This window comes from Cavia porcellus, unplaced genomic scaffold, assembly GCF_034190915.1.
Source record: "Cavia porcellus strain 051 isolate PalLab524CR breed Dunkin Hartley unplaced genomic scaffold, mCavPor4.1 scaffold_15, whole genome shotgun sequence".
Lineage (NCBI taxonomy): Eukaryota > Metazoa > Chordata > Mammalia > Rodentia > Caviidae > Cavia > Cavia porcellus.
The window spans coordinates 23,661,905-23,676,713 of record NW_026947498.1 but is presented as its reverse complement, the minus strand read 5'-3'; the positions used below and the strand labels follow the sequence as shown (position 1 = coordinate 23,676,713).

At 32.9% G+C, this 14,809-nt stretch overlaps 1 protein-coding gene across 4 annotated transcripts; it reads left to right on the top strand.

The window, feature by feature from the left end:
• The first annotated feature begins 5,556 nt into the window (after window positions 1–5,556).
• Window positions 5,557–14,437, top strand: Rbm11 (RNA binding motif protein 11). 4 transcript variants are annotated; one of them, XM_063224733.1, is made up of 5 exons: window positions 5,557–5,755; window positions 9,027–9,189; window positions 10,403–10,475; window positions 12,794–12,890; window positions 13,678–14,437. In XM_063224733.1, exons 1-5 carry the CDS (start codon window positions 5,660–5,662, stop codon window positions 13,963–13,965), a joined length of 717 nt encoding a protein of 238 aa, XP_063080803.1. In that variant the 5' UTR covers window positions 5,557–5,659; the 3' UTR covers window positions 13,966–14,437. The 4 variants fall into 4 exon arrangements, with proteins under 4 accessions (XP_063080803.1, XP_063080804.1, XP_063080806.1 ...); XM_063224734.1 differs by having other exon boundaries at window positions 5,584–5,755; window positions 9,017–9,189; XM_063224736.1 differs by having other exon boundaries at window positions 5,717–5,861.
• Window positions 14,438–14,809: the final 372 nt, after the last annotated feature.

Genomic DNA, 14,809 nt, shown 5'->3' with positions numbered 1-14,809 from the left:
GAGTAAAGCAGTTATGATTGCAAATTTCATGCTCTTTCAGGTCACCTTTTTATTACGGAGATGCTGGTACAATAAATTGAAGTTGCTTGTAGGCACTTGGTTTTAGTATGTCAATCAAAATAAATTACTGGTCATGTCAAAAAGATACTGATACAGTTTATAGAAATACAATACTTGTGCTAAAGCAACAGGCTCAGAATTCTGTTTCAGAGAGCCCACTGTCCTGGCTATTAACATTATATGACTTCCTATGATACTCAAAGTTGGATCCACATACTCACAGCAAACACTTAAAAGCTTGTTAGAAATACTGTCTTGGACTTTGTCTTCAGCCTCCTATTTTTTCAACAAGATTCCTAGGTTTACTCTACCATATAATAAAAGGTCTATGATTGAAGACAAGTAACTATTGTTTTCTCTATTTCACTTCCATCAGCTGTAAAAGTAGAAAGATAAATGAATCAATATTTAACATCTCTGCCAGAGAATAGAGGAGTTGTAGACTATTTTACTGTGAGATTTACTTACATTTTTAAATGATTGGAAAAATTCAGTATCACAATAGTTTAGGACATGAAAAAATTATAGTTAATTCAGATTTTAGTGCCCATAAAGTTATATTAGAATGCAGATACCCCTTTTTTACATATTATTTATGAATGCTTTCATATTATCAGGGCAGAGTTGAATAGACATAACAGTGATGAATAATCTCACAAGAACTAAAATATTTACTGTTTGGCCATTTGTGGAAATAGTTGTTGATTCCTGGTGCTTTTTATTTTAGAGGAATAACAAAAACTGTTAGAAACTGTGGACACAAATTCAGTGAATGCTGCTATTAGCCAACAGAAAGGCACACTCTTAAAACATCACAGTGTACCATTGTCCACACTATTCACCAGATCTGGGGCTGTGTAACTTCTGGCTTTTCCTCATAATAAAATTACCAGAAAAGGTAAATGTTTTGGATTAATTGAGGACGTTCAAGTAACCTTGACAACACAACCAGTGTCACATAAGAGAGGACCTCCAGAATCACTTCAGAAAAAAGCAAAAATAATGGGAAAAGTATGCTGGGAGCGAGGGGGAATATTTTGAGAGAGAATAGTGGCAAAGCATGTTTCACTACAATAATTGTTTAAAAATTCACCATTTTTAAGTCAAGCCTCATATTTAATCAGGTACCATGAGACATACAGACTTAAAGATTAACATATAAATTACAAATGACACATTACTATCATTTTAAATATGTCTATGAAAATAAAATTCAAGCATTTCCAGTAGACATTGTTCAATAAAATATTCAATTGAAAATAAAGAAAATAATGTTAACTTCAAGTTGATATTTTGAGATTTTTTGAGTATACATGCAATTACTTTTAGAAATATGTTTAAAATATAAAGAAAATAATCTGTCTTCAAAGAATCTCTACAGAAAGCTAATCATCTTGAATTTCATATTTGCTACTGTTTTATCACCATAATTTAAAACAAGTAGTTCTTGTTCTACTTTATAAAATAGAACAAGAACAAGTAGTTCTACTTTATTGCCATAAAGTAGTAAATGATATTACTAAAATTAGTAAACTTTATTACCATAATCCATAAACCTGAAAAATAAAGTTCTTAACAACTTTAAATGTTATGACTTAACAACAATGTCATAAAACAATTTTGGTTCTTGTTATGCTAAACAAGAAAAATATTGTATACATAGTTTGTTTCCTTTGCAATTGATAATTTATGTAGGTAAGAATTTTCCTTAAAAGTAGTATTTGTTGAATGAAATCAAAACAAAATATTTACTGTCATGATTTTCAAATGCTGAATTAAGTTCAATACTATGAGATAATTCTGTTTCTCAGTTGTTTCTATGTATTTCTTGACCACATCACCTTGTAAAAGTTTTTCTAGTTATCAATTATCTGAAAGTTAATTAAAATATACAACTTTAATTTAGCCAAGCCATGAATCCATATAGACACAAATCTTATAGTAATTCATTTTCCTATAATTAATATCCATAAGCATAACATATTTCTTCATTTTGAGATGCCAAACCTGCTTATCCCATAATACACGCCATATCAATTATTGTTTTGCAATTTTTAAAGAAGATTATTAGTAAGTATCTTACCAGATCGTATACAGCACATCAAACATAGAAAAATATATACTCTCATTTGGAATCTGAAAAAGTAAAAAAGTACTCAAATTCACCAAAAAAGAAATTCTGTGATTCATTAAGGTTTCTCTTTAATAGAATTGTCACAGGCTAGCAGGTTACAGTTTACACTGTAAAAGTGACTTTTGCTCCTCCCTCTTTTTTAAAAAAAAGTGAGGTAGTTTGTTTTCGCCCATCTGATTTATGGTTATGAGAAAGATCTTTAAGTCAAAACCTCTATAATAAGTCACAAAGTTTCAGCTACACAAGTCACCTTAAGGGAATGAAAAAGCTAATTATATTTTTCTGTATTCCTTTTAACCTCAAGGTTTCAGAAGTGGTTTGGAGGAGTATGTCTTTCAAAAGCCTACAAAAAATATGTCGTTAGAAAATTCCAGAAATGGAAAGGAACAAAAAAAAAAAAAAAAAACATTGTGGTTTGTGTTCATTTTGATTACAAAATAAGTTGTCTTTATAAACCACAATCAATAATGAAACTCATACTCTTGAAGTTGTCAAGTATAATTACAGGCTTTTCATGTGTGTGTAATTTATATCCAAAAAACAGAGGCTATTTTAAAATTTGAAATTCTAGTGTGTCTCTTGAGGCTACAATTTGAAAATAAAAAGTTCTTTTTTGCTTTTATATAACAACCATTTAAAAATATTATAGGTTTTATTTTTACACATTTATTTTTCTCCCAGCATGTACTTTAAAAGTAATTATAGTTCTTGAGCAATGTTTGAGAAGGAGAATTATTCTTTTATCAGAACATAGTTGTCATAACCTTTTAATTTGACAATGTGTCAAAAATCTTATTATCTTTCTTTTCACACAGCAGTTAAGCATCCAACAGACTTTCCCTCAGAAACCAAAAGTCCTTGCATATCACAATGGTACACATGGACACAAACCTATTCGAGGAAGAATGTTCATTATCCTAGTCTAAAAAGGAAACATATAGGTGACAATGAGAAATTGATTTAATTATGTTTAGGGTGGGTAAAAATTAAGGTAGGTAGATAAGTATAATTATAGAAAACCTATAGATATAGAGAGGAAAGGGCAAGCTGAAAATGATAACTAAAATATGGTCTCTAAACTGCATTACATATATACATGCATAGGTCAAAATCTAGAAAGGTTTCCTCTGAAATAATTACCTCTAGATATTGGTAAATTTTACTTTTTTATTTGTTCAAGTTTTGAAAATATTGCTTTATAATAAACTCATCTGAAACACATGTCAAAAAGAGTGCAATTACTTTGGGGAAATATGTTTAGAAAAATCAGAATAAAGATAAAGAGTGAAGATTGCATACCTGTAATCCTACCACTTTGTGAGGCTGAGGCAGGAGGATCAAAATTTGGTTGCAATTTGGGCAAATTAGTGACTTAGCAAGAGCTTGTTTGGAAAGAAAAAAGTAAGAGTAATAAAGAGAGTTGTGGTATATAACTCAGTGAAGGCCCTGTGTTCAGTACAAGTACTGGGAAAAAACAATGAAATAATGAAGACTTACTTAAAAAAATACGTTGATTTTAACATTCATTTGCCTTAACACTGATTTGCCAAGTTCCTCTATGCACCCACTCATTTATTTATTCATGTTCAACTCTTATTAACTACTTGCTGATTTTCAGATATAGTCTTAGCTATTGGGGATATAAAATACAGATGCTCATTTATTCAAACTATTATTTCAACAAATATTTATTATACATACACAAATATGTTAGGGATTGTGTTAGTACTGAAATAGATTTATTTAATCTCAGTTTACCACAGGGAGGAATTTACAAAAGTATATCTAAGTAATTATGGTACAACACAGATAGGGCATTCCATTAACCTAGATTGCAGAGTTTAGGATATCCTTGCAAATATACTGCCTAGGCTAAAGTACAAAAGAAAGCAAGAATCACCCAGAATAAGAAGAAAGAAGAGGGTGCTCAAGTTATATACATGAGCAAACATGTATATGTTTATAATGTTTTTACTTTATAAATTATACAAGAGATATACGACATCTTAATATGTGTGAAGTAAGGTTAAATTCTGAAGAGTATTCCATGTAGTTCATGCAATGAACACCTACCTATGCTCCCAAAATGCTGAAAGTTATTTTTAGCTATTGCTACATTTATTACCATGCATGCATTTAATGAGTTAGGAAATACAGTACATTTACATTAGAAAATTGTCTATTGAGGTCAATTTGGAAAAAAAAAACTGAGTAAGTCACCTGAATTTGAGTTTATATCATTGAACAAGTACTCTAGAATTGCAAGCAACATAAACTTATATAGAGACAATGAACACAAAAGCCATGTATATTTTTAGACAACGAATGATGCACATTTCAATGTCACAATATACTATGATCATTAACTATTTGAAAATACACACAACACGCAGGATTCTATATAAACAATGAAATTTGTGCAATGAAACCTAAGATACAGCTCGCAGAGAAGCAATGCCTGAGGGAAGGTTAAAGATGAAGTATGTTGGCTTAGATAGGACTTACGAAATAAATAAACATAAATACATCAAGATTTCTGCACACAAGAGATGCTTGCAGATATTCATTCACCTGCTCAATATATAGTGTTTCCTTGCAATGCACCAGTTTCCTTAACTTTCTCATATCTTACAAGAAATATATCTTTAAAAAATGATAGAGGCAACAGGGCAAAACAGGAAATAAGATTTAAGGACAAATGAATATCTAGTGAAGCTAACTGCTAATGTTACTCGTAATGTATTCATAAGAAGTCTATTTCTCTCACAATGCAGATTTCTATAATTACTTCTGCTTCTCAAGGACTAAAGCCAGTGCCTAACCAGAAGCAGTCAGAAAATACTTAGTACATTATATTCATTATGTTTAGTCCGAGTCATTCCTGAAGAAACATAACCTGAGTTTGACAGGGAAGTTTTTCGTTCAAAGCCATAACATAAGTAATGACAGTAAATGAAAATTAATATTTCCTAAAATAGGCATTTATTTAGAAAATATTTTTTTCTGATCTATCAACACCAAGTAAAAATACTCTTTTTGATTCAGAATTAACCCCTACCACTGCACCAAATCGAAGCCCAAGGGCTGTCTTCAAGACTCAGATCATATTTATAGGATGCTGTCAGGATCCTTGGTACTGGCTGTTTTCTCAAGTTGCCCAGAACCCACCTAAAATTTCTGGTGTCATTTTGAAGGACAGCTGGGAGCACTTTCTGACTAAATATGCCATAATTTCAGTGCCTACGGCAACTACTTTCCCCTCCCACCGATTTAGGTTCCATAAGGGGCGGAGCCGAGCGCAGTGGACGGTTCCCGCGGGCGCCGGTGGGCGTGGCTATCTGGCCCCGCCCCGTCCGGCGCCTGCTCCCGGCGCCAGTCCCTCCCCTTCTCCGGGGCGGCGCGGTAAAGCCCGGCGAGTGGGCGGGGTCTGGGGGGCCTCATCCATCAAGGGCCCCGGACGGAGGGATGTTCCCTACTCAGGAGGAGGCCGACAGGACGGTGTTTGTGGGGAATTTAGAGGCCCGCGTGCGGGAAGAGATTCTTTACGAGCTGTTCCTTCAGGTACCGTCCGCGGGGCCGCGCGATCGGGAGCCGGAGAACTGGGCGCACCTGGACCCAGAGCCGGCCCCGCCCCGCCCGCCGCGCCCGCAGCTGGAGCTCCGCCAGGGTACTGCCGGCCGGGGGCGCAGCCGGGGCTGGGGTCGCTGATCGCGGTCCCATCCCCCTCACAGAGTCCAGGGAGTGCGGAAAAAACGAGGTTCCCCAACCCCAGCTGTGAGAGAGGGCTTCCCTGGGGCAGGCTGGGCCCGCTGTCCTGAAGCAGACCTGAAAACAGCTCAGTCACCGCCTTCAGGTGATAAGCACCCTCTGTCTGCACCCCACAAAATGCCTGGTGTCGCTTTTTAAATGTCTCCACTGGTGTAGACAAGACACATTCCCCTAAGCCCTTTCAAGCGGAGAGTTTTATTTTAGCATAATAGATGAGGTTTGGGGTGATGAGGCAGCGAGTTTTCTTTAACTTGAGCACTTAATTGCTTGGCCAAAGCCCCTTTTGTTTCATTCCAAAACAATCTTTGAAAACTTTCCAAGGCCTGGTACCTACGGGTTAAGTGGGCTGTGTCCTCAGCCACCTGTTGTATACACATAGGTCACATTTACCCAAACGGTTCTTTATTCGGCCACGCAGTCATCACTTAATGCCCCAGAATTACAGAGCAAGCACGAAGGCGCTGAAGCACACAAATTTTAGACCTACCCCATGGACCATTTTGAAAGCTGATATTTCAAATTAATTACTGTGATTTAGCAGAATCTGCAGAACAGAAGGGTCCGTAGTATAGGAAAGTGACTGAAAGAGTGCAATTTGGAGTTAACAGTATGACATTGAGTCAGTAATGAGAAGCACAGTGCCTCAGTTTCCTCAAACATCAAGTGAGAATAATACTATCTACAGTATAATGTGATTGTAAAGAACTGAGCTAACAGGTAAAACAGAACTACAGATGGCACATACTAAGTGCTGCTACTACTAATACCACTGTTACTATTAGTAATAATGTTAAGGGGGGAGAAAGTAAGAGTGAGTTCTACCTAACAGAATAAGGGGAAGTTCCAAGGGAGAAGAGATCAAGCTAAATTTCCAGTAATATATAGGGGCACCAGAGGGATACTTTTTTTTAAATTTGGTTTCGAAAGGACCTACCTTTTTCCCTAAAGTGTCCCTCAGTTATAAATAACACATACTTTGGTGGAGAGGTTTCTTTTCCTTGACAAGAAGGAAAAAAAAGAAAGAAAAAAATTCTCATATTTTTTTGTTTCTCCTTGTAATTTACCCTTAAATTTAGCCTTTAAAAAAACAAACTCTTGACTTTTTTTTTAACCTAAAATGATCTTGACAATGGAAGAGAGAAAATACAAACTTACAGTTATTTCTCCCAGGTTTCTTGTATGCTGAGCCTCTAAAAAAGAAGGCGGATCCATGGTTATAGGGTAGCAATAACTCAGATAAGTGATCATACACACATGTGCTCACACATAAATGTGATTTCCAGTGAGGAAGGACTAAGTTTGTATCAATGTATAGATCCATATGACAATACATATTATCTTACCTCTTAATGATTTCCTTTATCCACCTAAACAAAATGTAAATCTCACTTAGTAGATTCGGCACTATTTTTTGTTTGTTTGTTTGTTTTTGCTTGGGAAGAATTTGCTAGCATGAGGTATCTTTTCTTTCAGTTTTTGTATCAGCAGTATTTGCAATATGTAATAATCTTTAAAACGCTTAAAGTGAACAAAATCTAGCAAAACAAATGTGTTTCATTCTGGATTAAAAGATTATGATAATTATGCAAATTTCTTTTTGAATTATATCTTTAAAAAAGTTTTGTTATATAGAAATTTGCTTTTTAAAGTTCAAATTCAGCATATTTTGTTTCTATGCTTTCCTATACTTAGTAGTAGAAAAACAAAAATTGTAGAACATATACAGTTTTTATATTACTGTATATATATATATCATTTACCATTGTCTTTCAAATTTCTGTACTTTGAAGTGATCAAGTCAGTTTCATTATTGTGCTTCTAATCAACAAACACTAGAATAAAGATAGTCAAGAAAAAGGTAATTTAAATTTTAATAATACATAGTTCGAAATACAGTCACAAAGAATTCTAGTGGGAGAGGGGAAAACTGACTTGTTGATTAGGTGGGAAAACTGATTTGTTGATGAGGTCATCCTTAAAACTGAGGATGAATTAGTTCTTCCTGTGCCAGAGAGAATAAAAAGAGAAAGATTGAATCATAAGATATCAGTGTCATTTATTATGTATTTAATTCTTCAAAGAAAAATAATCTTTAAGGTTTAAACCACTTGCCACTAAATCAGCTTTGTGTAAATCTGTAAGTTCCTCCTATAATGATTGCAATTGAAATGATATAATTTTTTCTTATTTATATATTTCTACAATATCTGTCTCAGCTTTTTTATTTTTAATTACCTACTATAGATATTTCCCTCAATACGGTCTGGATACTTGGAATTTATAATATTACTTATTCCATTTTTATAATACAACACAAAATTATATCTCCAGTTGTTAGATTTAGAGCCTAATTTTTTACTCTTAAAAATAATGTACCCATTTAAAAGTCTTAATCATATTAAAACATTTCTTCTAAATATTTACCAAATGGAATTTCCATATCAAAATACATGATAAACTTAATTTTCTACTGTGAAGATTTTTTTCATATCCTTAATTCTTTCTTAGAATAATTCTTAAGAATTATTCTTTCTTAGAAAAATTTCAATTGATATAATTTTGTCATCTTTTTGAGAATAACCTAACCAACATTGAATTTGTCACTGCATTTTATTTGATTTTATTTTTGAGTTGAATAGAGATAGATAAAATTTAAGGTTAATGACATGAAAGCATATTATATAAATGTTTGGAAATATCAAAATAAAATTTGTCATTTTGTACAATTAATATGCACTAATAATTGTAATTTTTTAAAAAAGCACGGCTAGTTTGTAGTGAGACAGAGTACTTTAGGTATAAATGCTTAGAAAATTGATCTGTGAAGCCTAGGAGAAATATAATAGTTCTTTCTTTTTTAATACATGGAACTGTTATCTAGAATTTCCTTTTCCATAAATGTTTCTTGATAAACCAAAAATATAAAGTATGAGGAATTATGATATCTGTTATTAAGAAGATGTGAACAAATTATTTTTAGTCATCAAATTGAATATACTTGAGTTATCTGAGAGTACAAAAGTGTTTTAGATTTATGACAAAATAATTTTTAAGTTTCTTACAGGCAGGACCACTAACCAAAGTGACTCTATGCAAGGACAGAGAAGGAAAGCCAAAGTCCTTTGGATTTGTCTGCTTTAAACACCCTGAATCGGTGTCATATGCTATAGCTTTGCTGAATGGTATTCGTTTGTATGGAAGACCAATTAATGTGCAGTATCGATTTGGTAAGTTTTCTCACTAATCTTTAAAGTGTATTTGGGGATTGCTATTATTTTCAAAGGTGTAAGCATCTTATTTTCTTTTTTTATGTATAGACGAAAAAAGTGCGTCTATGGTTACTATTAAATTTTCTCGAAACACATGTCTAATATATAATGTTACATAATTAGTATTGCCAAACCTATATTTCTCTTTTATATTAATATTTTAAATGTTCTATTTTATAATCTGCAAGTAAATGATTATGATGATTGTTGTTAACTCACAAATTGAACAATCTGTATAAATTGGATAAGGATAACCCTTGATTGTGTATAAAAAGGCTGTTTGCTGATCTTGTTGTAGCTAATGTGTGACAGCAAATATCTACAGTTTAAAAGATATTTGCCCACTTGTCTTTCTAAGGAAGCTATCTTATACGTATGCCCAAACATTGAATTTCAGCCCCTGTAAAAGCGGTGACCAAAGGTAGCTATTTAGTAATCCATTATTGATATTGGAGTAAAGCTTCCTGACACGAATTGCTTCAAATCCTTGTACTTCACACAAGTCAGTAACTGGTCACTGAAATAGCCAGAGAATGTTCTAGCCCTTCCAGATTACAGGGGGTTGATAGAGCCCATCTAGTTTACCATTACAAAACTTATGTTGCCTCCCACAAATAGCGCAGATTATTGATGTATCAATTACTCTACCAAAAACAAACAAATAAAAATAACAAAAATGGTATTTTCTTAAAAAGGGAGAGTTCTCTTTGAATTTCACTCATTTTTAATGCATGGTTGCATCACACTCTTTGGTACTGCCCACTTAACTCACACCAGATGAGCAGAGCATACTATGATCAGACATACCCTGTGTTAAGTTAAACAGGTTTTTGTAGACTTCTGCACTAGAAGCAGATAACACTGACTGTTTGCCATTTATAACCTACAGGTGTTTGGAACAAAAAGATAAGATACATCTTACACATTACATTGTCAGTGCAATTTGAATATAATATGGCCATCACTTCAGGACAAAACTTGATTAGAATTCATAGATTCATTGGAATCTATAAATATGACCTGAGAGATAAAGTAGGTGTGTGTATGTTGCATATTAGCAAAAAATATTAAGTCAGTAGCTTGTCCTAAAGATTTGAAGTTATTTTATGGTTTAATGTTAGAACTTCATGTCAAAATATCATGAAGTAATCAATATTCTATTCTTTTAAAGGGAGTTCTCGCTCTTCTGAACCAGCTAACCAAAGTTTTGAGAACTGTGTAAAGATAAATTCACATAACTACAGGTAATTAAATGTATATTTCTCATAAAGATAACTCAAATACATGGTTTTTGGTATATAGTAAAGACAGTAAATATAATAAACATTTAGCAAGGGGTTTTGTTATATTCGGGAATACTGCAATACCTTACTACTTAAAATTAAAAAGTTGATTTTCTCCAAACCTATGCAAAGGAACAGAAAATATTTTCATTTAAAGTTCTGTCTTAACAAATCCTGTAGGAAGTGGTAGAGATTTATACATACAATGCCCTTTATAGTTTTTTTTCTTTTCATAAATGTTAAATCATCTTAAACACACAAGGTCTTCCTGTGATAGAGTGTAGACATAACTATTATCCAGTGTTTTTCTTTCAGAAAATGCCAACCCTAAAATTAACCAATTGTCAAAGTCACAAAAATGACAAGGTGTTAGCCTTGCTTACATTAAGCCATTTAATTATTCATTGTACTATTTTAGGACTTCTTTCTGTCAATTTTTCAAAGAATTCTAGAATTTTGTATAGACTGACAACTTGATGCAAGGATACTATCTGATAAGCTGTCACAGAGGTCATGGAACAGAAAGTTTCTCAATCTAAATTAAGATGCCCAAATTACACTGTGTATTAGATCAACTTAAGACTCAGTACGAAGCAAGAACAAAGACATTGAATAGGTTAGCACACTTCGGGTAGGACACAAATGAGAAAAAGGACTGTGTAACTGAATTTTGGTTACATTACTACGTACAGACCCTATTTCTCCCTGTTGTCAGCCTTCCCGACTTACAGTATGGCCATTATGACTAGAGTAGAGATTTAAGCAGTGGCATCCATCCAGATGGAAACTTCCTGGGGCCAACATTACTTACTTGACCTCCCCAAGAAACACGGCGGGAAATAGACATGGCTACACAAAGAGCTTGCTGGTTTATCCACTATATACCCTCAGCTTTAATCTAAATTTCTTAGGTAGAGGAAAAGCACAACTTTTAACCTAAAGAGGACATGATTAAGGGATGATATATATCTCCCTTTGGTGTACCTTACAAAATCCTAACTTATTCACTGTCCATATTTATATACAATTTATATATATTTATACACATATATTTACACACACACACACACACACACACACACATATATATATATATATATACATATGTATATATATATATATACATATATATATATATACATATGTATATATATATATATATATATATATACATATATATATATATATATAAACTGCCTTGTTCTCACCCATTTTTTGCTCTTCTATCCCTAACACAGTTTTATCACTAATTTAAACTATCTTACCTACCATCTGCATTAAAATTTACATGGATTTCATGCCTTCTGTTTGTTTTCTTGCCTTCCATTGCAGAACAGAATGTTCTCAAGAAACTAATAATAGGTGTAGTTCCTATCTTATTAATTTTATCAGCCCTATGAGGAATAAGAGTGGCTTTTTAGGACTGGCAAATGCTCAGACTTATCTTTAAAAGTATTACCCATTCAAGGACAGAATGTTTCACTTCTTTTTCTCCCCACATTTCTACATTAGAGAAAATTTAGGTAATGAAATTCAGTTGCCTGAATTTGAATCCTGCCTCTGCCTTGAAGGCTACTGTTGCATCAAGTTGTCTGCCACTTCATTATTGTCTCAACCCGCTTGTACTGAATTTACCCTTTCCTACACTATGCTTCCTGTCCTAAGGCTGAGTAGTAGTATTAGAATATTAAAGAATATCTAAAGGATCTATCTGTATTCATAATATCTCCGTAACAGGCAATACTACACATATAAATGAAAATTCAAGACACCATAGATTTTAAATGAAAAATTCTTCTTGATCTCAATTAAATGTGGAAGGCAGCATAAGGGTGCATGTTAACCTCACCAGTCTGTTTAGGAAAGGGCATAATTCCTATAGTTAAATAATAAAGTTACCTTTAAAAAATCAATGAAAAATTTTTAATTTTAAAAAATGTGTGTAGCTTTAGAAAATTAAAACCTACTATAGTAATTACTAATAATTTTGTTTTGTCAATATCTGAGTGTCTTTATATAAATACAGTATTGTCTAGCATTTTCCTATCAGAAAGCTGAATATATTGAGTACATATAGGAAATTAATATATTGCTGTGTCACTACATTTTGTGTCAAATGATTATTAGTATGCATGTTTAGGATAATAACCAATCTAAATGCCATCAAAGAAATTATTATTTTTCTCTAGTTATGTACAGCTGTCAATTTTTTAATACAAAAGGCCATTTGTTCTTAGGAATTTCAGTATTGTTTGCTTTTTGTTTTTATTTCTCTAAAGGAATGAAGAAATGTTGGGGAGATCTCCCTTTCCCATGCAGGTTTTTCCAGTTAATAACACTGCTTTGCCCCAAGAATATTTTTTCTTTCAGAAGATGGTAAGTTTGATGTTCCTTCAGTTGAGTATATAATATGATAGAAAGTACGGAGGACATCAATTGTAAGTCCTCTCATAGCTCTGTAAACAGTCACTGTGTAAACATATTGCATTAGTTAAGTATGATGGCAACCTGGCACTTGCTAGGCAGACTCTTGTGCCCCTAAGCTAAACCCCTAGCCCACTTTTATTTACTTTTAATTTACACTTAGCATATATACTTAAAGGGGTCATTACAGAGCTTATGTATATTTGAAACAACTTGAGTTAAATGGTTTTTTCCATTGTCGATTTTATGTAATTCAATTCGGGTCAAATATTTTCAAAGAAAATTTAGCATCCAAACTGAGTTATGCTGTAACTATAAAAATTACATCATATTCTGAAGACTTCATTTGATGATAAAAGTAAAATATTGCCATAGTTCCTATATTGATAACATTAGAACAGTAATATTTTACATATGTTGTGAAAAGTAAAGTCATTATTATTTAATTTTTACATGTTTATTTTTACTTTTATATTGTGGCTACTAGAACATTGAAAACTATAAATTTGGTATGCATTTTATTTCTGTTAGAAAATGTGTATCTGTATTGTAGTAAGCTACACATTACCTACTAGAATGTTATGTTAACCATTTAAGGTCACCACCCCCACCCCACCCCCAGTCCGATTTCAAGTCAGTGTTTTTCTTCCATGAAAATACAGTTTGGTTTACTCATGGTGATCTCCATAATGCATGTGAGCTATTAACTTTCTGGGTCCATGAATGTCTGTTTCCACAGCAGTGGCATGCACATAATCCAGCGCTGCAGCTTCCTTACTATGAGATGACAGCTCCACTTCCAAATAATGCATCTGGCACTTCTGCACTGAAGCCCAATCCGGAGCCTGAGGCTGGACCCAGCTCTTACGAGTGGACCCATCAACAAACAAGTGACTCTGACCTTTATCAGATGAATAAAAGAAAGAGACAAAAGCAAACCAGCGACAGTGATAGTAGCACAGAAAACAACAGAGGAAATGAATATCATCAAAAATTCCGAAAATACAAGAAAAAGAAAAGATGTTGATATTATCATCAACAGAAATTTATCTGTGCTTTAAAAAGTCTGTATTTTATCAAACAACCAATTTCTTTGTTGTCTTGTCTTCTTTGAAAAGTATAACATTATGATTCATCTACTTTGCTGTTTGATTTTAACCTTCAATGACAAAGGGTTTTTTAATAATTTAATGACCTACTTTTTTATACTTGTCACATCATTCTTGACCAATTGTTGATATGAAATACACTGTCATTTTATTTTAGTGCTGCTGATGAGATTTCACCAAGTTATTGAATAAAAGTCACCTGCTGAATATTTATGAATTAGGTACCATGTTCTCCCTAGATTATCACTGTAACTAACCTTCAACTACAAATAAGCTGGGATTAGAAGTGGAGCAGTGAATTTCCTGAAAAACCTAATGCAAATGTTTAAAATTTGTATGTTGTGCCTGATGAATATGTAATAAACAAGCTTTATTTCCCTTCGTTAATAATGCTGTATTTTTATGCCTAAAATGTTATTTCTTAGTCTTACTCTCCTTCAGGTTATTTTATAGCATAAAGATATTTGACAGTGACAGTGATACCAAAGGGAAAATATTATCATAGGACTAGATTTTGAATCTTTCCCTTTTTGTCTCATTTAAATAGATACATGCCTTTTATTTCACATTTATTTATTGTTTAACATAAAAATTAGCTAATATTTATTAATCTACCTCTTTGCCAGAATGGTTTGAGAGAATATATTTAATGTGTTTAAATCTTGATAATGAAAAGTAAATAGAATGATTTTGCATTAATATTCAGTGGTATCAAGGTTCCCATTTTGTGGCTTATTTATTTTAGAAGATAAAGAGGTTGCA

Bases quoted from the DNA above. Each gene is read 5' to 3' on its own strand.
- Rbm11 (XM_063224733.1), top strand. From the start codon at position 5,660: ATGTTCCCTACTCAGGAGGAGGCCGACAGGACGGTGTTTGTGGGGAAT. The intron at 9,190-10,402 runs GTAAGTTTTCTC...ATTCTTTTAAAG, and splicing joins TAATGTGCAGTATCGATTTG to GGAGTTCTCGCTCTTCTGAA. The intron at 12,891-13,677 runs GTAAGTTTGATG...CTGTTTCCACAG, and splicing joins ATTTTTTCTTTCAGAAGATG to CAGTGGCATGCACATAATCC.